The sequence below is a fragment of the Eublepharis macularius genome, chromosome 16, assembly GCF_028583425.1.
Source record: "Eublepharis macularius isolate TG4126 chromosome 16, MPM_Emac_v1.0, whole genome shotgun sequence".
Classification (NCBI taxonomy): domain Eukaryota; kingdom Metazoa; phylum Chordata; class Lepidosauria; order Squamata; family Eublepharidae; genus Eublepharis; species Eublepharis macularius.
In genome coordinates, this window is record NC_072805.1 from 32,437,732 (window position 1) to 32,462,952 (window position 25,221).

The 25,221-nt window shown below is 43.5% G+C and overlaps 1 protein-coding gene across 1 annotated transcript in view; it reads right to left on the reverse strand.

Moving 5' to 3' along the window:
- The window catches only part of TDRD12 (tudor domain containing 12), a 41,770-nt gene that overhangs the window by 11,850 nt on the left and 4,699 nt on the right, over positions 1–25,221 (reverse strand). The window contains exons 4-19 of the mRNA XM_055000265.1: positions 21,073–21,192; positions 18,983–19,038; positions 17,518–17,603; positions 16,294–16,489; positions 14,751–14,833; positions 12,958–13,031; positions 10,511–10,585; positions 9,233–9,293; positions 8,761–8,865; positions 8,136–8,318; positions 6,880–7,036; positions 4,551–4,678; positions 3,464–3,655; positions 2,612–2,740; positions 1,169–1,280; positions 451–590 (exon numbers count right to left, since the gene is read on the reverse strand). Coding sequence (XP_054856240.1) covers positions 451–590; positions 1,169–1,280; positions 2,612–2,740; positions 3,464–3,655; positions 4,551–4,678; positions 6,880–7,036; positions 8,136–8,318; positions 8,761–8,865; positions 9,233–9,293; positions 10,511–10,585; positions 12,958–13,031; positions 14,751–14,833; positions 16,294–16,489; positions 17,518–17,603; positions 18,983–19,038; positions 21,073–21,192 — 1,897 coding nt within the window. The remainder of the gene's footprint in view (positions 1–450; positions 591–1,168; positions 1,281–2,611; positions 2,741–3,463; positions 3,656–4,550; positions 4,679–6,879; positions 7,037–8,135; positions 8,319–8,760; positions 8,866–9,232; positions 9,294–10,510; positions 10,586–12,957; positions 13,032–14,750; positions 14,834–16,293; positions 16,490–17,517; positions 17,604–18,982; positions 19,039–21,072; positions 21,193–25,221) is intronic.

Genomic DNA, 25,221 nt, shown 5'->3' on the forward strand with positions numbered 1-25,221 from the left:
GGGTTTCAGGCATTAAAGAAGTAAAAAGCCTGGGAAAGGCAGCTGAAGGTGGTAGAATGGAAGAACCAAAAATCACTGGCAGAGATCCAAAGGTAATATGAGCCACTGAGTCAAAATGGACTCATGGTGATCCCACCTTATGGTCTTTTCAAGGCAAGAGATGAGCATATATGGTTTGCCATTGCTTTCCTCAGCATAGCAGCCCCCGTTTTCCATGGTGGCCTCCCATCCAAGTACTAATCAGGGCCAACCTGCTTAACTTCCAAGCTCGGATAAGATCAGGGTAGGATGGGCTAATAGGGCTGGTATGGTAGGAATATATGGGGACATAAAAGCAGAAAAAGGGGGGAAGGAGTCAGAGCTGAGCTCAACTTTTGGTCCCTCCTCCACCCAAGACTTTCAGGATGTGATCTCACAGCACTATCTGGCTCACTTTTGGTTTGTGCAGACCTTTTCAAATGAATTTTGGAAGTTAGCAGACATGCTGTATAAACGCGCACCGAAGATTCTTGGGGAGGTAGGAAAACTGAAATGGACAACACATGTTGCATCAGTAATTCCTAGGGCTGGCATGCAGTCATCAGTTAAAACTGCAAAGAAAAACAGAAATTGCAAAGAAAGTAAGTAACTGACAGGTTTCTTGTAAGTTGTAGCTTACTCAAACTCTGAAAAGACAAAACGGTCAGACTGACGTTCATTGTTAACATTTTACAGCCTGGCTCCTAACAAAGGGCATCATCTCACAATGTAGCATTTTAAGTTATGGGTGCCCTCCTGCAATTCCATATAGTGACATTAGTTAAGCTCCAATATGACAACAAGCCCCATCTTTTGCAGTTCATGTAATGTCATCATAGAGAAATATCCATAAGGACTATAGAATAACACAACACCTATTATGATATGAACTGCTTTGAGCTCTAATTGAAGAGAATAGTTCTACCAGTATGGTAATAGTTCTCTCTGGTAATAGTTCCTCTCCCATAAAACATTTAATTTTTTTATAAATTGCCATAATCCACAAAACATTTTGCCTTTAATCTGAAACTGAACAATGTTCTGTAAATTATGTAATCACCTCATGGTATTCTAACCAAAAGTAACCAACATTTCACAATTTTGCAAAAGACTCTCAAGTAAACCCATTCAAGAAGAAAAAAATACTTACCTAATACAGTATGTGTGCCAGAGCTAAATCTTTGGTTCCACAGTGCTACAGCATAATCAAAATCAATTCCAGGCTGTATTTTCAAGCAAAAAATTGAAGTGCTTTCCACTGCCTGATTATGAAAATGAGAATGGTTTCAAATAATGGGGATTGCAATATAAAGGACTCGAGAATACATTTACAGATGGGCAGACCAGGGCCTTTTTTTGAGCCGGAAAACAGCTTTCCGACTCCTCTTTACCATGTGACTGATGTCACATGGGTATTTTTAAAATGGCCCATTTGGGGCCCAGATTGGGCTGCTGCCAGGTGGGGGAGGAGTGGCCCGTTCCAGGCAGTTTCGGCCTCAATCCAGGGTGTTTTGGTCATTTTGGGCCCATTTGGGGCCTGAAACGGCCTGGATTGGGGCCGAAAAGGGCCTAAACAGCCAAGATCAGTCCAGTACCGGGCAGGGGAGGGCTGCCCCACCCAGAAGCAGCCTGTTCCAGACTGTTTTAGCCCCAATTCGGGCTGTTTTGGGACCATTTAGGGCCCCAAACAGCCAGGATCCAGGTCAAAACGGCCAGGTCAGGGCCTGCTTCAGGCTGTTTTGGCCCAGATCTGTGCTGTTTCAGAGATTTCAGGCCCATTTAGGGCCTGAAACAGCCTGGATCAGGGCCAAACTGGCCAGGTTTGGGCCGCTGCTGGGCAGGGGAGTGCTCTCCCCATTTCGGCGTGGTTTTGGTCCTGAAATGGGGCCGGAACAGCCTGGAACAGGCTGCTGCTGGGCAGGGAAGTGCTCTCCCATGCGGCAGCAGCCTGTTCCAGGCTGATCTGGGCCATTTTAGGCCGAATTTTGGCCCAGATCCAGCCACTGCCAGGTGGGGGAGTGTTCCCCCGTAGTGGAGCAGCCTGTTCTGGGCCGATTCAGGCCCGATCCAGGCTGAATTAAGCTTTATCCAGGCCATATCAGATCCCCCATGAAGCACAGGAGCATTCCAGGTGTGGCCACGGACTGCGTGATATGTCCCAAGAGCGCACATGCACAGCACGCACGTAATGAGAGGCATACCACCTCCTCCCAGGAGTTGCCCAGAGTGAGAGTTCCCCCATCTCTTTCCCCAGGAAAAAAAAAAAACCCTGACAGATTTGCAATTGCATGGTCAAGGAAAAAAAGCTTTCCCTTCTGAAACAACATTTAATCCTGTCCATCTATTTATCTGCTTAGTAACTATGAGGATAGGGTGGAGAGAAACCACCACTACTCATAAATCTCTTTAATATGATCCAAAAAGAGGCCTTTCATTTATACTGTAAAAACTGTTCACACTTCTAAATACCACTCTTAGGATTTTTAAACTAGTGTTCAGCTCATGTCATTTACAGCACCTCTTCCCACAAGATTTCAGGGACCACAAGGTTTTTTCTGGCAATCCATATTTTTAGGGCAGGGGGAGAGAATACCTTGGAAACTGTATCTGTTTCTTCTGTAGAACGGGTGAAAACCAATGTCTTCTGACCATTAGTAGGAGTAAAATCCAATACTTGAAGTAATGTAGAGACTCTGTCACACTCAAGACATAGCTGTACCACCTGAAGTAGCATGTAGTACAAAGTTATTAAATGTTACAAGATTAGATTGTTCTTGATAAAAAGCCAAAGACTATTTTACGGTTGGTTATATTAGAGATAAAAGTAATTCGTCTAAACACTAAGCTACTGATAATACTATGCTAAATGTGAAGTTTCTTATGACATATAGGAATCCTCAGTTTCAGCAGATACTTTTATTTGATCTGGTAGGAACAGTTATAAACCTAGGAACCTTACCCCAAACTCACCGTTACCCAGGAATCTTACCTACTCGAGAAATCCCAAGTCCTTGAGGATTCCTCCCCTCCCTTAATATTTTTTTAATCCATTAACTGGATTACGTACAGCAGCTGATCTCACAGGCGGCTTCATACGAGCCATTCTTGCTGTTTTTGGAACTGACAAAATGTACAACTCATTGACCTGACCAATTGATTTTTTCCATGTCCATATACTATTCTACCTACAACAACCCCTCTTAGCATTTCAGCAGCAGCCATTCCCCCAATACTGCAGTCGTCTTTTTGTGAGGCTCAACCACTCAAAAGCAACTACACTACTTTCCTTAGATCCCTGCACAAGCTGCACCACTCATCACAAGTCATTTAATTTCTACACATCCACAGGCATTCTAGTGCCTCAAAAGCTAGTTTCTTGCACCCACCTAATCCAGAGACTCACCAACACACTACGAAATATGCAAAAGCAACATACACCTATTACCTGTTGTACGTTCCCGTATATGGCTGCTTCTTCCATGGATGTGATCACAACATATGGATCATTCATGTACTCTTTGGTTAAATACTGTAGGCTTTTGTTCCAATGGCTTCCAACAGCAACAATCTGCTGTGGTGCAGATTCCCTCTCTTCAGTGATGAGGTGGTTTTTGTAATAGTCTAAAATGTTTAACATCTACAGAACAGGAATAATTATCTTTTCAATCTGTCAACAGGGTAAAGCTATAGGTAATTTTATTGTTAGGTAGTGATGGGATAACCACAGGAACTGTTAATCATCTAGTCAAAAACTTTATTTCAGGGCTAGTTTTGATGGAAACTGAATTTGAATTAACAGGCTGAATAGCCCAGCTTAGCCTGAGCTTGTCAGAGTTTGGAAGCTAAGCAGGATCAGCCACGGTTAGTACTTGGACGAGAGAACACCAGGGGAGACTGTAGTTCCTATCTGGAGGAAAGCAAAGGCAAATCACCTCTGCTGGTCTCTTGCCTGGAATGTCCCACAGATGTGATCGTCATGAGTTGATTGCAACTTGAGGGCACCTTCTTTTTCTTCTTTGAAGGAATTAGGTCTTTGACTCAAGCAAAGCATAGGGTATTCCTGACTCGGCACCTGCCATTTCTTCTTTTCTCATATATCTTTTTAGTTAACACGAACACCAGGGACTAGGAATCACATTTCAGCAATGTATATATTTGGGCTAAGTAACACTGTATATAGTTGATTTGGTGGGGGCCATCTTGACTGGGGACAACTGCAGGTGAGTTGGATCCAGATTAAATTTCCCACTAATGGAAGGGGAGACATTATTTCCACCGATTCTTCTTTCCTGTTGCAGACCCCCCCCCCCCCGCCCACAATTTCTCATTCCATTCCTGAGGCTCTCCCGACTCCCAGAAGCAGCATTTTGGGGAGATAAAGAGGGGAGACAGAAAAGTTCTATTCCATTGATGGAAGGCATTTCTGTCAGCTGAAAATATGGCCTAGATCCAACGAAATACATCTTGCCTTAAAATAGACATTAACTGCATAATGAAGCACTTTCGTATCAGATGAACAGAATTATACTTACTTGTTCATTTGCTTTAGAGAACAACACCTCGACCTCATCAAACACAAGATGGCAAAGCTTGAGGAACATTAAACTATGCCATTCAAACAGCCGTGTAACGTTATGAGGGGTTGTTATAATGACCTCGCCTATAGTTAGAAGAAACTCATCAGTACCTATACAAGTGTAGTATTATTTGACATTTATCACATACATCCTCCAAGATACTTGGGGAAGAGTATGTTTACTTCTTCCCCACAACCACCTAGTGGACATGACTGGCCCAAGGTCACCCCAAGTATGCTTCAAGACAGGCTGAAGATTTGAACCTGGATCTCCCCGGCGACATTCTGACATACTAATCGTGTAACTATAGTTAATTCTCAACATGACCAAATCTTGGATACATAAATCTGGAGACTGGAGCCGTGAACAGATAAGCCAGATCTTTCTACAAACCCGAGAAAAGCCCCAGGTTTGCAAAAATAACCGCAAACTAAAAACAAGCAATCGAAGATGCACCTGTACCTTTACAAAAGGAGCTCCCAGTAGCCATTGCAGAGATTGCCAGACAACCACAACAGCATTTTGCCAGTCTTCCGACTGTTTTTTCCATCAGTAAAAGGTAACGGGTGGGGGAAGGGATCTTTCTAGGTCTGTCTGGCCTTTGAGGAAAACTCATCAGAGCTGGGCCCAGCAACAGCCATTGGCAACTTGTACCACATGACTTCCATGACTCACCCAGGCAGAGTTACTCACTATTGCTCAACATGAGCCATCTGACAAAAGCCAGCGCGTGTAGTGATTAGAGTTTAAGACCAGAATCCGGGACACCCAGGTTCAAATCCCAATTCTGCCATGATGCTCCATGAGTGACCTTGGCCAGTCATGTGCTCTCAGCCTCACAGGGTTGTTGTGAGGATAAAAAGGAGGCGAGGAGAACACTATAAGCTGTTTTGAGTCCCCATTGTGGAAAAAGGCAGGGTGTAAATGAATAAATAATATAGCTGAAAATGAGGGACAGAAAAAAGGTAAGATGGTTGGTGGTTGGGAAAGAAAGAAGGAACTGAGGAAAGATTAAGTATAGGAGTTGCCAGGGGGGAGCAAAGAGAAATAGTGTGGGATGGTGGATACAGGGGTAAATGGGGTGCCCCCACCTGTTCACATGAGCTCCCCACCATGCAACTGAGCCAGTCCTAGGGGCAGGCATCACACAACTGGGTCATAATTTTTCTGTAGGGGCTGTGAGGGGGAGAGAAGTAGTGAAAGCTAAAGACAGGAGGACAGATGACGGTAGGTTGGCTAGTAGATGGGAAGGAGTGAAAAGAAGCAGGAAGAGTGTCTATGGGTCTTTCAGGAAACAGAAAGAGGAAATAGAGAGGGCCGGGAAAATGAGATGTCCCCCTGCATATCCTTGCGGGTCTCCTGCTTGTTACCTTGTATTTATGGTTGTGCTTTAAATGCTTGTGATTGTGTGCGCGCATGTATACATGTATATGTGCGTCCGTGTATTCTCTTTTGCATGCATACCATGTGATGGATTACTGTGGATGATAACTAGATGGGTGCAACTGGACTCTACTTGTCCATTACTTTTCTACATTTAAAAAAAAAATCACTTGCGGTAATTATTTGATCACACAGCTGGGTAATGCTATTAAGTATTGAGAATAAGAACGCAAAGGTGATTATGACTCTGAAGTGTTCAATAAAAGAGGATTATACAGGGTGCATTGTTTTGAAATCCTTCATGTTCCTATTCACTGAATAACTACCTCCCCATCAAGTGCTTAGGAAGCTCACCGTCACCAGTGAATACAAGCTGCCCTATATATTAGTGTGAAGGGCCTTCATATACTTTTCAGACATTTAAACCATTTGGAATGTTTGGGCTAGAATGAACAGGAAGCAGATGTGGTTAAGGCATATAAAGATGGGGTTGTTAGACAAAATATGAACAATGAATTTTGTATGACCCCCCACCATTCCAAAACTTACTACATTGTTTAAAAGATTATAATCTTAAAGAGTTATGCCCTTCTAAGATCACTGACTTCAATGTATTCAGAAGGAAGTAACTTGATTTAGGGCTGAACTGTATATAACAGTCCAATACTGTTGTTAGATAATGTCAAAGAGGCAGTTTTTGTACCATTTTTCCTTCCTGCACCTCCTTCACATTTACCTAGTCCCACTTGTGATAGGTCGCTTAACAATAAATTAAGGCTATGAAGTGATTTTCTATTGTATGCTTATGATTGTAATTTTGGTTTTGCTATGACCTAGCTCTAGATGTTACTTATTCAAATTCTTTCATCCTTTTTAATATACATAATCAAGTTATCCTTACATCCTCTTGGAATTTTCACACTCTTGATATCTTCTTTGTTCAATCCCAATAAAAGCAACATGGGGTGCAGAGGCCTAGAACAACGGGTGTAGATTTCTAGTAACTCAAACACCTGTTCAGCCTTCTTCCATCCAGGGCACACAATTAATGCTACTGGCTAGAATCCAGAAAGACACCTCAGTCAATACACACACAGTTAAGATTAGAAACACTTTATAAATCAGGACGAATCCATTTTAAGAAAAATTATAGAAGCCATTCATCAGACTATAGATTTTTGTTTGTATTAAAGCCCATGTGGGGAAAATTGTTACTACCATGGTTCAGTCATTTTTTAAAAACAAAGCTCTCTTAACTATTTTTCTGCTGCCACCTCCACCCTGAATACTTTTATATACATTTAGTTTGGTTCCATGAAACCAGAGAAGCAACTGTACAGATAGCTTTGGGTTCTCTTTTTTAGTTTCAGGTGTCTCTTTGGACTTGCATGACTGCAAGGACAGATTTATGTGTGCCATAAGCTACGTACAGTGTAACTTGTAAATGTTCATTTAAAAACAGTAAGAGGATGTGGTATGTTGACAAAAAAGGATTACATAACCGAAAATAGATAAAAAGTGCCTCCTTAGCACCCCTTTATACAACTGTGTTAAAATTATGGTTTAACAGTAGCCATCTTCACCTTGCAAATTTTCTTCCAATTTTTTGGAGTCCCACAGTCCAACAGATTCCATTATCTTTCTACATGGAATTTTAAGGCACCTGCATCTCTATAATTTGGTCACAGAACTTTTTAAAGCAAACTCTTGCAGGATCATCAGGTTTACTGCAGGGTTTTTTTTCTTAAAAAAGAGGTGCTGGTACTCATGGCTTTTGCTGCCTTGTGTACCCTATTTGGGTTGGTAGGTGGCATAGAAAGAGGTGCCAGTACTGTGGGAAGTTTTGCTGGTACTGCAAAAAGATGGGCCAGGACTGCTTAGTGGCAAGTACTGCCAGAAAAAAAATAGCTGGTTTGAGGTGTCTCTTCCTCACAAACTAGTAAACAAAGATTTATACATTCAAGGAATGCTGACTTCCAACAAATGCCACATGTTCATATTCATCCCACCCAGGGCTGATTCTGCTTAAAACTGAGAACCTACCTCTAAATAAACAATTACCAAAAGAGAGCCATGTGTGTTACTTCTTTAACCGTATTTCCTGAAGACTCTACTGAAATGCAGGAGGTATCTGAACAAACTGAATGTTCTACTTACACCACTCCTAGCTGGCAGGGACACATAGCAACTCCTTGACTGCAAGAATGTAATAAGTGGTGGAAGATATACAAGTGGATCATTTTCAGGAAAGATGATAACTGAATCACACCCACGAGCTATTGGTGGCCAGGAATATGACTGTATGTGGTTAGGACCTAGGACCTGATTCCGGAGAAGCTCCTACCCCAAAATGAAAAATAAAATTAATCATCTATGCATTTGCTTACAAGAAAATATTTAAGACTGGGATTGTAATCAAATGAACCTTTACTATGCATACAGGCAACACTAAGCAGCATTAACTGACTCTGCAGAAATTCCAAGGAAACCTCCACCTGCAATTATACATGTATACAGGTTCACTGGACCACAGCCCACTTTTGTAAGATTTTCAACACAGATAGTTCTTCAATATTCTTTTACAAGAAAAAATGAAACAGTCATTTCTTGCCCTACAAAATTAAAATTTTAACTGAAGATGCTGGGATTGAACTGGGGACTATCTGTGTACGAAGCACATGCTCTGCCGCTGAGCTATGGTCCCACATAACAACTACAGCTATCAGTAAGCAAGAAATTTTTTCACATATATGATCTAATACATGGTATAACAAATTATTACCTTTCTCAGTTCAGGAAAGAGTGGTGCAGTTTCAAGAGTGGTGCACGGATCAATTCCATTACTAAGAACAATGGGAAGACGTGTGCTGACATTCACGTGAAATCCCTAAAGGTGAAGATACCAACAAGAAGACTACAATGGACAGTACTTTATACCTCACTCCAACATGTATTTCTACTTTACATTTTAACACGTTTTCAGGGTAGGCACAAAGCCGGTTTTATGCATGCAGCTTCTCACTAAGAAAATGTCATGAATACCAGTGCCGTATATCAGTAGAGCTTAATTATTCAATTGTCAGTTACCCCATCTGAAGGCAGTCATAAGTTGTTTCACATTTATATGATCTCTTCCTGCTATGCAACAAACATTTTAAAGGTGCGACTCGTCTGGTTACAGGATCACACACAGCTAGAAATCAAGAGCACAAAATTTTCTCCGAACAAATCCAAAAAGTTAATTTCTAAAGTACCTCTTTCTCATCATATCTGTCACTAGCTTTCAGAGGATCAGGGTTTAAAAACTGTAGGAGCCTGCAAAAAAACAAATACAGTTAATTGTTAATTCTGACCAATTCACCAAGCCCTTATATGACCTCTAGATATTTTATCAGCTAAAAATAAGGCTAAAAACAACACGCTTATAAGATGCCACGATAGTTTTGCAATAAGCATTTCTTGACAGTTTAACATCTTTTATGAAGAGCCTAATGCACGAGTCTTTCTAGAGGCTCCCTTAAGTGGCATCACTGAGCATTGGGCCACATGCTTAGAACTGGCCTCTCTGCTGATTAGCCAGGAGGAGGGGGCTTCTCCAGCCCCCACAAGAGGGAGAGGCAACTGTAAGCCGGTCCAGCAGGATATTCAGTCGGGAGTGCATAGCCCCAAAGGGCTTTTAACCCCTGAGCAACATTTGAAGCCTTCCTCCAGCCCAAGGACCCTTTCTCCAACTTATGTGGCTCTCCCACTGGAGGAATTGCTGAAGACTCCTCAGGCTGGAAGAAGGCTCTTTGAGGATGGTTAACAATACTTCACTAAGTTGTTCTGTTTTTTAAAAAGCCAGCAAGGGTACTTCTGTGAAGTATCCAACAGTACTGCTGGGTAAGAAAGTAACCAGAGATGCTGCTTTGATGTGAGAGTGAATGTCCAGCTGCTGAAGCTTACTGTGCTACTACATCAGCCACAACTGTTATAGATCAAAATGGGTAGCTTTGTTTGTCTGTAGCAGCAGAAAAGAGCGAGAGTCCAGTAGCACCTATAATATTAACAAAATACGTGGTAGGGTATGAGCTTTTGTGAGTCACGAAAGCTCATACCCTACCACAAATGTTGTTAGTCTTCTAGGTGCTACTGGACTCTTGCTCTTCACAACTGTTATGTCTTTGTTCAAAAGCAGTAGCTATTATTCCATTCCCAGCAGCTTTTTGCCAAGATAGAATGCAGGAATTCAGAACATCAGCCACCAGCAAATAATCTCTGCCCTAAGCAATGAGCCAGCCAGATACAGATTTTTCATGAAGTGGCACAATATTAGAATGTCTTGCATTTTATATGATCAAAACAACTGTCACAAACGTTCATGACTTTTTACGTTTCCTTTCCTGTGATGTGTCCAAGGTGCTAAAACTTCTGAAATATCCAGAATTTCAATAATGAACACACCATCAAACTTTTGAACACTGTGACACACTAATCGCTTAATTGCTACGTATAAAATTTATCAGTGCATGACTTCAAAAGGGAAGACTTACTTCAAACAGACAGTATTCTTATCAAGATCTTTCTCTGGCTCCTCCTGGTTTTGAGCAGTTTTCTGATGCAATGTGCTAGAATAAAAAACAGAAGTGTTTCAGAAAACTTTACATCCATCCATAAAAATAGTAGCTGGATTTTTTTAAAAAAACCCTGTATCTGGAACGATGTGCATACACAATAGAACTCTCTCTTCTCCCACCACCCTTTTCCTGCTGTGGTCCTTGGGCTCCTTAAAAAGCTTCCCTTGAGTATTAAGGTACACTCTGGAACAACTTGCTATGCTATATGGTGTGCGCGCGCACACACGTTTTAAAATAAATGTCAACTGGAATAGCATCTGATAACCAAACAAGGGTTTAATGATGCCTTCTGCTAGGGGGGTGTCCATCATCATTCCGCTCCCATCAAGGAAAATCTGTGGCCTTCCTGCCTGGATATTACTCTGTTATTGTGTGATTGGCTGAGGATGACAGTCTAGTCTCCAGCTCTGCACTGCTTTGTTTATGCTACCCAGATATACCAATGTTATGATATACTCAGATATACCCAAGTAGGAACTCTCTTTATCCTGACAGCTGACTGACCACTGCTCCACCCCCAATCATTCTTGATTGGTTAACACTTACTATTATCAATCAAGAGTCTTTCTTCACAGCTTAAGAGCCCTAGCAGTAATTTAGGTATTCACTGCAGCCCATAGGAGCTACAGGGAATGGTTTTTTAAAAATAAAGGACAACAAAACTCGGTTTGGAATGACCCTGCAGGGGGAGGAGTGGCTCCTGCCTTCTTCTCAAGCTGTTTTCATGTGGGGATTATTTCCCCATTTTTTGCAGCTTCCATTGAGTATTCTGGGCACATGGAAATGGGGAAATAACCCCCCACCAGTACTATTTCCTTACTTGTAGTTTGGGCAAGACATATACTGGCTGAGGGAACTTTCTAACCAAGCAGACAGTGTCTCACTAACTGCCCTTATTTTGAGGTATGTGTGCATGTGGGGTTTCAGTTCAGAACTTCCCCATAAGAATCATTCAAGTAGCCAGTCTCTTCGTTTTGTGAAGATCCAGAATTGGGAATGAAAATTGCTGAAAAATTTCCCTCAGACAGTAACAAACTGATAGAGGAAGAGACTCAGCCCTGAGAGATGTCTCCTTCCTTAATGTTATTTTGTTACAGCACAGGGAAGAAACAGACTGATATGGGGATTTCATAAACCAAGGAAAGTTTTGCCTTTGAAAGGAATAATTTACCCTCCGAGTATCACTGCCATCTTGTGCCACCCATCCACCCTATATTTCAACTGATACTCTTTCCCTGAGGCAGAGGAGTTAGCCGTGTTAGTCTGTGGTAGCAAAATCGAAAAGAGTCCAGTAGCACCTTTAAGACTAACCAATTTTATTGTAGCATAAGCTTTCGAGAATCAAGTTCTCTGTCACATGATCCCAGCAGCAAGGGATATTTCCTTTCTGGACTCCGTTAGGGATGTGCACTTTGGGTTTTTAACCAGAATTGGGTCTGATTTGGAAAGATTTGTGGTTCTCGAATAGGCCGCAGCATTACTGGGCCAATTCGGGAATCCCGAAGCACAACTTCCCAAAGTGATTTGTAAGACTTCAGGAAGTTTCGGGCAAAGAGAAAGACTTTTCTTGCCACTTGCAAGCAGCAAGAAAAGTGTTGCTTTAATGCCTGCTGTTTTACAGCTGACGGGAGGGGGAGCCCCCATCAGCTGAAAATAGCTGCTGGTATTTGAAAGCAGCTTGCTTGTTGCTGCTTTCAAAGCTGCAGCTATTTTCAGCTGACATGAGGGGGATTCTCCTCCCATCAGTTGAACAAAGGTGCTTTCAAATGCTGGCAGCCCTTTTCAGTTGACAGGAGGGGGATTCTACTCCTATCAGCTGTAAAGCAGCTGGCATTTGAAAGCAACACTTTTCTTGCCATTTGCAAATGGCAAGAAAAGTGCTGCTTTGAGCTTCGGTGTGCTCTTTACAGAGCATACTGAAGCATTTAAACACCTGCTGCTTTGGGATTTGGGTTATCCCGAATTGTTTTCCCACTTCAGGTATTTTTTGGGTGCACATCTCTAGACCCCGTTCCCACCTCCTATAGGCATAGTGAGAACAAAGAGATAGAAGGTTAATACTGCAGGCAAACTACCATCATACTTTCCATGTGAATAATCTGTAATGCACCTTGCAATTATAGAACTAGAAGCATGCCTATACAAACCAATACTAGGAATGATTACACCGGAGGGGAATCAAGGGATAAAATTCACGGCACCTCTACCTTCCCCACCAAATCTGAAATTTGTTAGTAAGTCAGTGAAACGAATTTAACAAATTCATTTTGCTTTGTAAGCCATACAGAAGTTCTGTATCTTCAGCTCCATCTCTTGCCTGTGTAAAGAAATGTGAACAAAATATGTGAAAGTCAAAAATGTACCTGTCAGTCTTCCCATCCACTTGTGCAGAAACTGTTACGCCTTTTTCTAAAGGAGGAACAGCCACCACTATATTCTTAAGCAAATAAACAAAAAAGTGCTTTTGTTATTCACAATCTAGAACGTAGGGCATTTCTGTGCTTCCTGATGAAGTCAAACACAGCTCTGTAAAGCTTCGAAAAGCCAGTGCCCTGTAGGAATACTGATGATACTATTTTGTTTTCTAACCACTCATACAGGGCTGCCATTTAGTTCCTCTGTTGTTGCACCAAGCCACACCACCATATGGTTCACCTGAGACAGCTGTGAGATTGATCTATCCATCAGATAACCCACTCTTCTTCCAATGAGATGTTTCCTCGGTCATTTTGTACTTACAGCTGATTCAACAGAAATCAACACTATGTATTGGAAAAATGAAGCATACGTCAATCAGGAAGGCAGGATTTGAATCCAGTGGCACCTTAGAGATCAGTAACATTTTCAGAATATGAACTTTTGAGAGTCAGAGCTCCCTTCTTCAGATACAAGTAAGAATGAAAAACCCTGAGTCTTTATATCCCAGAGCCTTCCTGTTTGGAAATAAAAACTTAGGGTTATCCATTTCTACTCATATCTGAAGGGAGCTGACTCTTAAAGGGATCTCTGATGCTCAAACCTTGAAAACCTTGTGGTCTCTAAGGAGCCACCAGATTCAAATTCCGCTGTTCTACTGCAGACCAACAAGCTACCCAACTAAAACCAATCATAAGGAATTTTTTTTAAAACAGGAAAATGTTTATATTCAAAGCACAGTAATAGTAGGAAATTGCTGTCGGATCTTTATTCCTTATTTTGTTTTTAAAACTACATGGTAAAAATGGCCGTGAACATTGATTCGAAAATAGCTAGAGGCATTTCAGAAGTATGGAAAGTTTGGAGAGGGTGCTACCCATGAGCAGTGCTGTCAACAATACTACATGCTGACTGTAACAGTTGTTAATACTCTACTGCAGAACTAGTTTCATATTTTCCCAAGTACTGCTGAATTGTTATAAAAACCTACAGCCATGGTAGGACAGGAGAAAAATGAACAACTGTAGTGTGGGCACTGAGAGCTCTATAATATTACCAAATAATTTCTCAGAAGTTATTGGCTTGGATCCCATGGTAAACATCTGGAGATGCAAGGAATCTCACTCAGTAAAAGAGAACTTTCTTGCTGCCCTGTTCCCTCTGCAGCCCAAAATAATCCCAGAGACATTATTTTTTGGGAGGAGGGGAGGTGGACTCCCCTAAGAACACCGTGAAGCTGAAAGTCTGAAGTGGGAGGGAACAGGTGAAAATTGCCTCTAAAGGAAATTTTCTGTGGGATTCAAGTCAATATCTATACACAGTCTGTAACTGATATGAACATCAGTATATTGATTTTTTTATTTTTTAAAATAAAGTCATCACTAAATTTTAAAAAATGTAAAAGAAAAACATTTCCTGAAATACGACACAGCTCCCCCCCCAAAATGTTAAAGTTAGGCAACCTGCCCCCACCAAAAGGAAGTGAAGTTTGCAACAGGGATAACAAATCAGTAACAATACTGTGTAAACAAAGCAAATTATAGACTAATGATGAATAAGCCACAGCACTTTAAAAATGCTGAATTTTGAATCGACACCACAAAATTATTCAGTAATTAATTTCAATGTAAAAACATCTTCTATATTTTTTCAGGTGATGTAATCAATCTATCAAAATCTCTGGCATATTCTATTTCCTAAACATTTACAAAATTCTAATTCCTTCCGCTGTAGGACTCACTGACTCAGTTATTCCATTATGGGAGGCAGTTTCCTCTAGACGCTTGCATTTTATTTTCTCAGTATTATCAGAAACAGCAGCACCTAAAAAGAAGCAGACAAGAAACCTGCTTAATTTTCATTTCATAAAAAAATACAACAAATCCTTAGAAATAATCATCATAAGACAGTAATATGGATCCATTTGACAGTGTGCCAAATGTTCTCCAGAACTGAGGACAACGGTTGTGTAGATTCCACAGGAATTAGATATTCAAATTGTCATGGTGAATTATGTGAAATCTTGTGTATTTTCAAATTTTTCACACCACAGGAATTTTAAAAAATGAGCATATAAGGAAAGTCAGTAGGGAGGCAAACTGGACTGATGCTGATTCACTTGGAGTCCATCAGCTTGACACAGAGATCACAATCAGCATGAACAATTTCTGGGACAGACTTGACACAGCAGTTTATTTACAGCTGCTTTATTAAGCTGGGTTATCTTTACTGAACAGACAGTGCCTTATATTTTTTCAAAAATGAAAGCAGGGTCATAGTAAATCCAGCCGTCCATTCGTCAATCAGTTTACAGTTGTGCAGATGTTTCTGGCCAGCGACACACAAAAAACAGGCTTGCAAATAGCCACTTGCCTAGTAGCCTTTAGTGAACATAAAAATCCTCACCTGGGCAGGGAACTTTTGTAAACACAAGGAACTAGATTTCCTTTTTCTTTTCAAGTTGTCTGCAGCCATAAATTAAACCTAAGCTAATATTCAGGAACACTCCTGGAAGCTAAGCAGGGTTGGCCTTGGTTAGCAATTCGATGGGAGACGGTCAACAAAGACCACATAGGCAATGGCAAATCACCTGTTAGTCTCTTGCCTTGAAAATTCCACTAAGGGTCGTCATAAGTCAGCTATGACTTGATTGTACTCTCCACCACCACTAACATCCAGGGACAGAGACAGCAAAGCAACTGGTGGCAGAAGAGCAGGTGCAGACACAGGAGCAAGCCAAGCGGAGCAGCCCTTCATTTCTACAAGGCAGCACTGCAGCAGCCACTCAGCTCAGATCTGGCCAGGAGCACCAACTGTGTATGCTTCAGAGCCAAGCTACAAGTGATGCCTGACACAGGCTGGACACTTGTCAGCTTCCCTCAAGTTTTGATGGGAAATGTAAGCACCCTGGTCTTGCAGCTGTAATGGAGAGCCAAGCTGCAAGACCAAGATGCCTACATTTCCCACCAAAACTTAAGAGAGAAGCTGACACGTGTCCAAGCTGTGTAAGGCATCACTTGTAGCTTGGCTCTCAGTTAATTCACTGTCTTGAAAGTTGTGCAGGAGGTGGTGACTGATCTGAGCCTAGTACTGGCAAGGCTACTGGGACTTAACTCTGCTTGCTGCTGGCTGCCTGTGGCCCTCCAAGACTGCAACTCGCTGAAATCTTTCCCTGTTAAGTTAAATGGCCAGCCCCAGGGAGGAGCTCAAGAGGAATAGTAAAGAATCCCCTCCTGCCCCCACTACTCCCCACCTCATTTTAAAAAGAGATTCATTAAACTCACATGTTTTAAAATCACTGGATTCCTTGGCCTGCAACAATGTTGGCCACAGAACAAATGCAGGATTCATCACCTCTGAATAAAACTCAGGGCTTAATGATGGCTGTATCTTTTGTTTTTCCACAATACTCAGCAGTTTGTCTTTTTTTGTCTCATAGTAGGCAAAGTTCTTTGCAACAAGATCATCATTTACACATACCTATGGGAAAAAAAGATTTCTTGCATGTGATGATTTAATGTAAAGAAGAGAAATCAAAACATATATTACTACTAACTGCAACGCTGCATGTTACGAATCCCTTTCCTTCTCTCAGTTAGACTTTGCTTTTAACCCTTTTCTTCTTGCCCCCTCTGGGTAGATTGCTGCCACCAGGAATTATATTCCAAAATAATTTAAATTTCCTCTTTAATAACGTGACCAAGCGTCACGCTCCTTTGTGGATCTATGTGGCCCTGAGGATAGGAATGGGGTGTAGGAATAACATATACTCTGGGATGGGAAAAACCCAAAATAAACTTTTAGTTTTACAAGAAGTGTATTGGTTTCATATTATTTCTTAAGCCTGATGGTTTTAAAGAGTGTTATCTGTTCTTCAAGTTTCTTTTCATAGGCACGGTCACTCAGATCTTCATAAACTTTCTCTCTCAGGCGCATACAGAGTTTGCCAGCTTTAGACAGAATGAATGGGTTCCTCTTAGACATGCAGAGTTCAGATTTCCACACAGGTTACATTTCTTTCAGAAATGCTTAAACACGCTCAGGCGGCACACAGCTTGCCTTCTTTCCCCAGACTGAATCTTTTCTCTCCACTCAGTAACTGAAAACTGCATTCACTCCGCCGACACTCTCAGTCATCCACCGATCATCTCACTCACTCATCCCTCTCTTTCACCCCCACTCTTCATCTGTACCACACCAAGCATTTAAAGACACACATACACAATCATTACACTGCACATTACCAACAGAGTTCAATAGGTATTTACACCTAATATGGTAGCCAGATGTGGCACTTAATCTGACCTGTCACATACATGTAATATCTCCTCTAGCAACAGCAATATAAGGACACTCCATGCTATTAGGTGTATAACTTATGAAAAAACAGTAAATGTTACAGCTGCTACATGGTGCCACTGCCTAATGAAAATGAAATGGCTACCTCTCATCCAACATACACATCTATTGCCATATACTGAGAGCAAACTAAGGATAAGATGGCTTACCTTTTGACCCTTTACTGTGACATAAAGATACACATCAAAATTGTCATCTTCGATAGCACATAACTTTGCCTCAACTTTGGCGGTTCCTAAAAATTATGAATACACAAGTGCAGCATTAATGATTTATTTCTGTCCCTTCCTCACATCTGAGCAATTCTTTCTCATCTCAATTTAGCAGATAAAAAAACCCCTGTATTTAAATATATGGTATTTTTTACCATTTTTTTTACAGATGGTATTTTTTACAATTCTAAGCAATCCAAAAGTGTGAAAACTTGACTGATGTATGATAGTATGAGTTTACCATGGATTCATTAGCATAATCACAGAGCTGCTATTAAGTGCATAGTGCTGACCTAAAAGGAACAGTAATCTGATTCAGTATAAACCAGTTTCAACCAACCAGTCCCAACAAGCTATCACTGGAAAACTTGCGGTGCAATGACTATGTGGCTGAAGTCCCCAAGATCTGATCGATAATTTGAGAACTCAAATTCTAAGGGCTCCCAAGTTCCCTGCTGTAAATCTGACAACAAAGTAGCAACGGAGTCCAGAATAATGATACCTGATTCTGACACATCATCACATCAAAACAGATCTGTCACTTGCTGTAGGACAACTTGCACAGCCAGTAGGCTTTGAACCTAGTAGTTATTCACGTATTAATGATTAATAGTCTACCTACATGTATATATTTATTAGTTTACCTTAGCTGGTACTTGCAAATTGCAAATGTTTGCAATTGAACTGCAAATATCAAGTAGACTTTATACTTTGTGAAACGCCTATTTCTCTCCTAAGTTAATATAATGGACTCTAAGTGGTTTCTGGTCTCTCTTCTGAAAAGGACTTTGAATGTCTCTGCTTCAGAGACAAATTAGAGACATTTGTTGGACTTCACTTTTCCTATGAAGTGTAACTGATATATTGATTTTTGCCTGGAGATGTACTAGGAACAACTTGAAACCAGCATTTTTTGAATCTGCTCTACATCTAACACACAATGCAGGTTTCAACAGATCATGTCCTGAGGCATTTTCCTCTCCAAAACCTCTTTTCATTCATTTTAATTTTTTTTGGTAATTGTTTTGGAAAACAGCGTGCAAGCTTTCAAGTTGTGTGTCATTTGATTAGTCCTAATAAAAGGAATTATGTGGATTGTGGGGTATGTGTGTGTGTGTGTAGATTTTGCCCTGGCCTGGATAGCCCAGACAAGCCCACTTTTGTCAGATCTTAGAAGCTAAGCAGGGTTGGCCTTGATTAATAATTGGATGGGAGACCTCCAACGAAGACCAGTGTTGCTGAGGTAGGCGATGGCAAACCGCCTGTTAGTCTCTTGCCATGAAACTCCACCAGTGGTTGCTATGACTTGGCGGCACTTCTACCATCATCACTCTAGGTTTTCCTTTTTTGGATTTTATTTTTGGACTGGTAGTGTCTGTAAACAACTTTTTTCTCTGCTTACCATTCAGGAGGTTTTGGAAATACTTGATAGCTGCAACGTCCCATCTGTTAGTAGGGCTACAATGAAGTGCACAATTATTTCACTGTAGTATTTTTATAACTCTTAGAAGAATACGTTCAAAATTTATACAGTGCCCCTTCGTTTCAATTTATTTAACTGAGTATCTTATATACTAATAACCAAGAGGCCCTGATCTGAGGATCCTTAACTCTGGAGACTGGAGTTGTGAACAGACACAACAGATCTTCTTACACACCTGAAAAATGCCCCAGGTTTGCAGAAAAATCTGAAATCTTAAAAAAAAAAAAAAAACTCACAAATCATTGCTTTTTTAAAAAACTCAAAATAATAAAAGCAGCGCCTGTAGCTTTAACAAGATGCCCTTACTGGGTGTTGGTAGACAACTGTAAAAGTTTAGCTAGTATTCCAGGCTTGGTGTCTGGCAGTAAAAGGCAGGGGAGAAGTCAAGCACCTTTCAAAGACTGTTTTGGCCTTTGAGAGAGGACCCATTGGGGCCAGGCCCAGAGGCAACCACCGGAGGGCTTGATACAACATGACTTGTATGACTCAACTAGGCCCATCTGTTCGCCACTGTTCAACAGCAGACCACCCCAAAAAAGCCAGCACAGTGTAGTGGTTAGAGTTTCAGAGTCGGATCTGGGAGACCCAGGTTTGAATCACCACTCTGCTGTGGAAGCTCACTGGGTGACATTGATCTAGTCGCACACACTCAGCCTTACTTCCCAGGGTGGTTGTGAGGATAATATGGAGACAAGGAGAATGACGTAAGCTGCTTTGGGTCCCCACTGTGGAGAAAGGCAGTAAACTAAGTAAACTAAGAAATACAGATGAAGATGGAAGGCAGATAGAAGATAAGCTGTTTAGTGGGTTTGAAGGCAAGAAGGACGTGTGGAAAAGTGAGTATATGGAGGCTCCAGGAGGAGGGAAAGAGGAGTAGTGTGGGGAAGGGGATACAGGGGAAAGGAAGTATTCCCAGTAACCTTTTCAGATTCCCCACCATGCAACTGGGCCACAGGGAGAGGCTGCTGGGGGGGGGGGAGGGAGGGAGAAGAGACAACGCTGGGTTGAAAGGAGAGAAGGAAGCAGGAAAAGGGGGAGAGGCTATGGGGGACAGGGAAGGGGGAAAGGACATGGTAGGGCAGGGGGAAACGAGAAGTCCTTCACAAGTCCTTGCAGGTCCCTGCTTGTAATCAGTGTAATTCTGAAGGACTGACTGCTTTATGGATAGCAAACTGTGACCAAAAGGGCCAACCACGACGGAGTGTTCTGCAAGCCACAGAAAAATCTTTATTTGTAAAAACAACAACAACAACAAACATTTGAGAAAACCTTCACCCCACAAAAACAAACGTATCAGCGTTCTCTGTGCAGATATTGTTGGAAAAAAGAACTTGGCTGGAACTGGCTACCTTTGTTTGGTTCCTTAGTGACCATGATGCACAATGGAGTTGCTTGCCTTGAGATGAAGAAAAGGAGAGCAGAAGCAACAATCAAGACAAAGAGGTGGTGGTAAACTGAAGTGGGGAGGAGACAGCAAGCAGGGAGGGGTGGAAGGAGGGAAGGCGGCATAGTATAGCCCGATCTCATCAGATCTCAGAAGGTAAGCAGTCAGTACTTGGATGGGTGACCAACCAAGGAAGACTCTGCAGAGGAAGGCACTGGTAAACCATCCCTTCTTCTCACTTGCCTTGCCAGGCCCTTGCTGAGGTCGCCATAAGTTGATTGTGACTTGATGGCACACATACACATACATATATCCCACTGAGATATATATAAATCACATTTACATTTTAATTTTAGAAAACATGCAGTGGCATTCTGGAAAATATAGAGAGAATTCCATGGATTACAACTTCCAGTAGGTCGACTACAAAAGCTTATGCTACAATGTCAGTTCATCCTTAAGAGCATAAGTGTCCTTTTTTCCCATACAGATTGGGAACTGTAAAACAGAGAAGACCTACATCATAGCTGTAGTGACCATTATTCAAATTGCTGGTTGGAAGCCTTGTGCTACAAAAACCACAATGCTGCAAAAAAAAATACAATCCCTCACAAGTCATACTTACACTATCTCTGCATTGTTGTTACAGTAGTTGAAACGCAGCGTTACTGGTTTTATACAGTACAGCCTAAACTTCTTTGCTCTGTAAGGCAGTCTCATAAATGATTCTAAGGCAACACAAATCCTTAAAAACAAACGAAGTTCAGAACATATCAAGCTTTGCCAAACAAGCCCCTTTCCATAAATGAATGCTTCATAAGAAATAAAACAGGGTTAACATACCTGTAACTTATGTTCATCGAGTTCTTCTGTGCTGACACACATAGGGACTGCGCAGGCGCAGGCCAGCCGCCGGAGAATTTTCTAGAGCTTCCATGGCTCCGAAGGGGCCGTTTGTCGCGCGCCTCAGCGACCGTCTTCCCGCCCAAACGGTCACGTGATCCTCCAGCGACCAACGGCCCCTTCCCTCAGTTCTCCTTTGCCGCCGCTTGACCAACACACTTAGCCGTAACACCTTAAAACACATCAGATTCAGTTACAGCCACCACATCATTGTGCATTGGAATTCACAGCGGGGTAGGAGGGAGGGTTGTGTGTCAGCACAGAAGAACTCGATGAACATAAGTTACAGGTATGTTAACCCTGTTTTCATCTTCGTTCTTCTGTGCCTCCACACATGGGAGTGTACCAAGCTTCACACAATAAGGAAGGTGGGGTGAAGTCCAACACAATTTTATTGAACAAACAAGAACAACAACAAATAGATATGCATATATACATCTATGTAAACTGTACAGTGATTCATCAGTACTCAATATTTACACATATATACACCCAAATATACAGATATACACTCTTTCACTCAAGGGTACCCAGCAGGTACGCCAAGAAAATCTACCCAAGGCTCCCTCAGGAAAAAAGGGAGTGTAGGACAGCCCTAGCCACAGATACATCCTGCTCCGCATTGACATCAATGGCGTAATGCCTGACAAAGGTGTCTGCAGAGGACCATGTGGCTGCTTTACAAATGTTAACCAGGGGCACCCCCCTGAAGAGTGCCGAAGAGGATGCTTGGGACCGCGTGGAGTGGGCTCTGACATGAAGCGGGCAAGCCACCCCTGCCAGGGAATAGGCCTTGCTAATGGCCGTCACAATCCACCTAGACAGGGTCTGTGAGGAAGCCCTGTTACCCCTGTTCTTGGCCCCAAAACATACAAACAGGTGAGGACCGGAGCGGAACCCTTTCGTCCTATCCAGGTAATAGGCAATGGCCCTCTTCAAGTCTAGGGAATGGAGGGCCTTCTCCCCTCTAGAGGAAGGTTGAGGAAAGAATGCAGGCAGTGAGATATCCTGCGAGAGGTGGAAGGCGGACACCACCTTGGGCAGAAACGCGAGGCAGGGACGCAGGACCACCTTGTTGGGATGAAACACAAGAAAGGGAGGGTCAGACCGCAGTGCAGACAGCTCACTGACCCTTCTGGCCGATGTCACAGCCACCAAGAATGCCACCTTATAGGATAGCATATCCAAGGGGCAGGTAGCCATAGGTTCAAATGGAGGCAACATGAGACGTGAGAGTACCAAGGACAGTGACCACTGAGGCACTGGCGCCGACACAGGTGGGTAAAGATTGTACATGTAAACATGAGAAAACACCGTACATGTAAACATGAGAAAACACCGTAGCACCCTCAACTTGGGTGTGAGCAGCTGATATCGCTGCCAGGTGGACCTTGAGGGAGGAAACCTTCAAGCCCAGGCCACGCAAGTGGCACAAATACTCGAATACAACCTCCAAGGGACTGCTGTCAGGCACCACTCCTTTAGCCAGCGCCCAAAGTTCAAACCTGCGCCACTTGGCCGCATAAGCGCGCCTAGTGGATGGCCGACGAGCATTTAGGAGGACTCTCTGTACCTCGTCAGTAAAGCCTGCAGGGGAGGAACGATCCGCCAAGCCGTCAGGTGCAGCTTCCCGGGATCGTGGTGGACTAGGCTCCCGTTCAGGAGAAGGTCTTGCCGAGGGGGCAGACTCACATATGTCCGTTGGGACATCCGCAGGAGCTTCGGGAACCAAACCTGCCGTGGCCAGAAGGGGGCCACCAGGATGCAGTCCGTCCCATCCTCCTCTATCTTGCACAGGACCCTGGGGATCAAGGGGAACGGAGGAAACATGTAGTGCAAGCCCTGCGTCCACGTAAACTGGAAGGCATCCCCAATAGAGAGGGGGTCGCTCCCTGCCCTGGAACAGAACGTGTGGGCTTTGGAGGTTGCCGCAGTGGCGAACACGTCTATCACTGGATGACCCCACATCTGGAAGATCGGCCCAATGCACTCTACGTTCAGTTCCCACTCGTGGTCCAGCAAGGGGACCCTGCTGAGGGCAGCTGCTCGGGCATTGTCTGACCCAGCCACGTGCATAGCACGGAGCGACACGCCGTTCCTGATAGCCCACTGCCAAGTGAGCATGGCTTCCCGGCACAGGGCCATGGACACTGTGCCCCCCTGCTGATTCACGTAGTACATGGCAGTCGTGTTGTCCGTCTGCACCAACACCTGACGATTTCTCAGCAGTGCTGTAAGAGACACAAGTGCGAAACGAATGGCTCTTAGTTCCAGCACATTAATATGGAGGGTCTTTTCCCTCTCAGACCAGACATCTTGCACAGACACATCACCACAGTAAGCCCCCCATCCCAACAGAGAGGCATCAGTGGTAACCGTGATGTCATGGTGCCGATACCCAAAGGGGATCCCTTTAAACAAGTTGTCATCAGATAGCCACCAGTCCAAGGAGGAGAGGATGACCCTCGGGATAGAGAATTTGAGGGACGGAGGGTGCAGCAGAGCATCGTACCTCCGCACAAACCAGTTCTGGAGAGGGCGCATACGCAGCCTAGCAAAGGGCACCACAGAGGTGGCCGCTGCCATATGCCCTAGTAAGCACTGGATAGTGCGCACGGACTGGAATCGGTTCCTTTTAAACATGGACACAAGACCCCTTAGGGACCTAGCTCTCTCCAAGGGGAGCAGAGCCTTACCCTCCACAGAGTCTAACAGTGCACCAATGTAGGACACCTTGCAGTTGGGCACCAGTTTGGATTTCTCAAAGTTCACCAGGAGCCCCAGGCGTTGGCAAGTGCTAAGTACCAAGCCAATGTCTTGCACCAGCCTAGACTCCGATTCAGCCACGATGAGCCAGTCATCGAGGTACGGAAAGATGGTACAGCCTTCTTCCCGCAGGAAGGAAACCACAGGGGCCACACATTTCGTGAACACTCGTGGGGCAGTGGACAGGCCAAAAGGGAGCACCTTATACCGGAAAACCCTTTGCCAGTAAACGAAGCTCAGGTAATTCCTGTGCTCCTCCCGTATCCCCACGTGAAAATATGCGTCCTTTAAGTCCAGGACCGCAAACCAATCCCTGTGTTTGAGCAAGGCGATCACAGCCGCCAACGTAACCATCTTGAATTTGGTCACCTTGAGGAAGGCATTAAGGCCCCTCAGATCTAAAATGGGACGTAAGCCCCCATCCTTCTTAGGGACCAGGAAGAACCTAGAGAAGAAACCCTTTACAGAGTCCTCATAGGGCAATTCTTCCACAGCACCCTTGGCCAAGAGCGACACGATCTCCGCATCCAGCTCGGCCATAGTGTTATTGACAGCTGTCAGGGGTGAACTGCATCTAGGCAGCTCAACGAACTCCAGCCCGTATCCCAGTTCAACAATAGTTAAGACCCATGAGTCAGATGTTATTGACTCCCACTCAGAGAGGAGTGGACTCAGTCTGTCCGAGAAGTTCGGGGATACGGCTGGCGCGACCCATCAGTACTGTCTCCCGGCACCCTGCTGATCTCTCTGCTGGGCCGGTTGCTGTGACGGACGAGGCTTGAAGGGCCTACGCCTCCTCTGCTGTTGTGTGGGAGGGTAGGACCGCTGCTAGTAGGCAGGATACTGGTGGAAACCCGGCCGCTGCTGCTGGTACCTGCCCTGGAAGTGGTAAGGGCCGGACCGGGGAGCGTACCGTGGCCTGGAGGCGGGTTTGTCCGAAGGAGCCAGACCCAAGGACCGTGCCGTCTGTCTGTCCTCCTTTTTCTTTTTCAGGGTCTCGTCGGTGGACTTGGAGAACAGCGAGTCCCCCTCAAAGGGCATGCTCCCAGCATTCATTTGCTGTTTAGACAGCCGGACAGCCTCTGTTTGCAGCAGGGACACCACA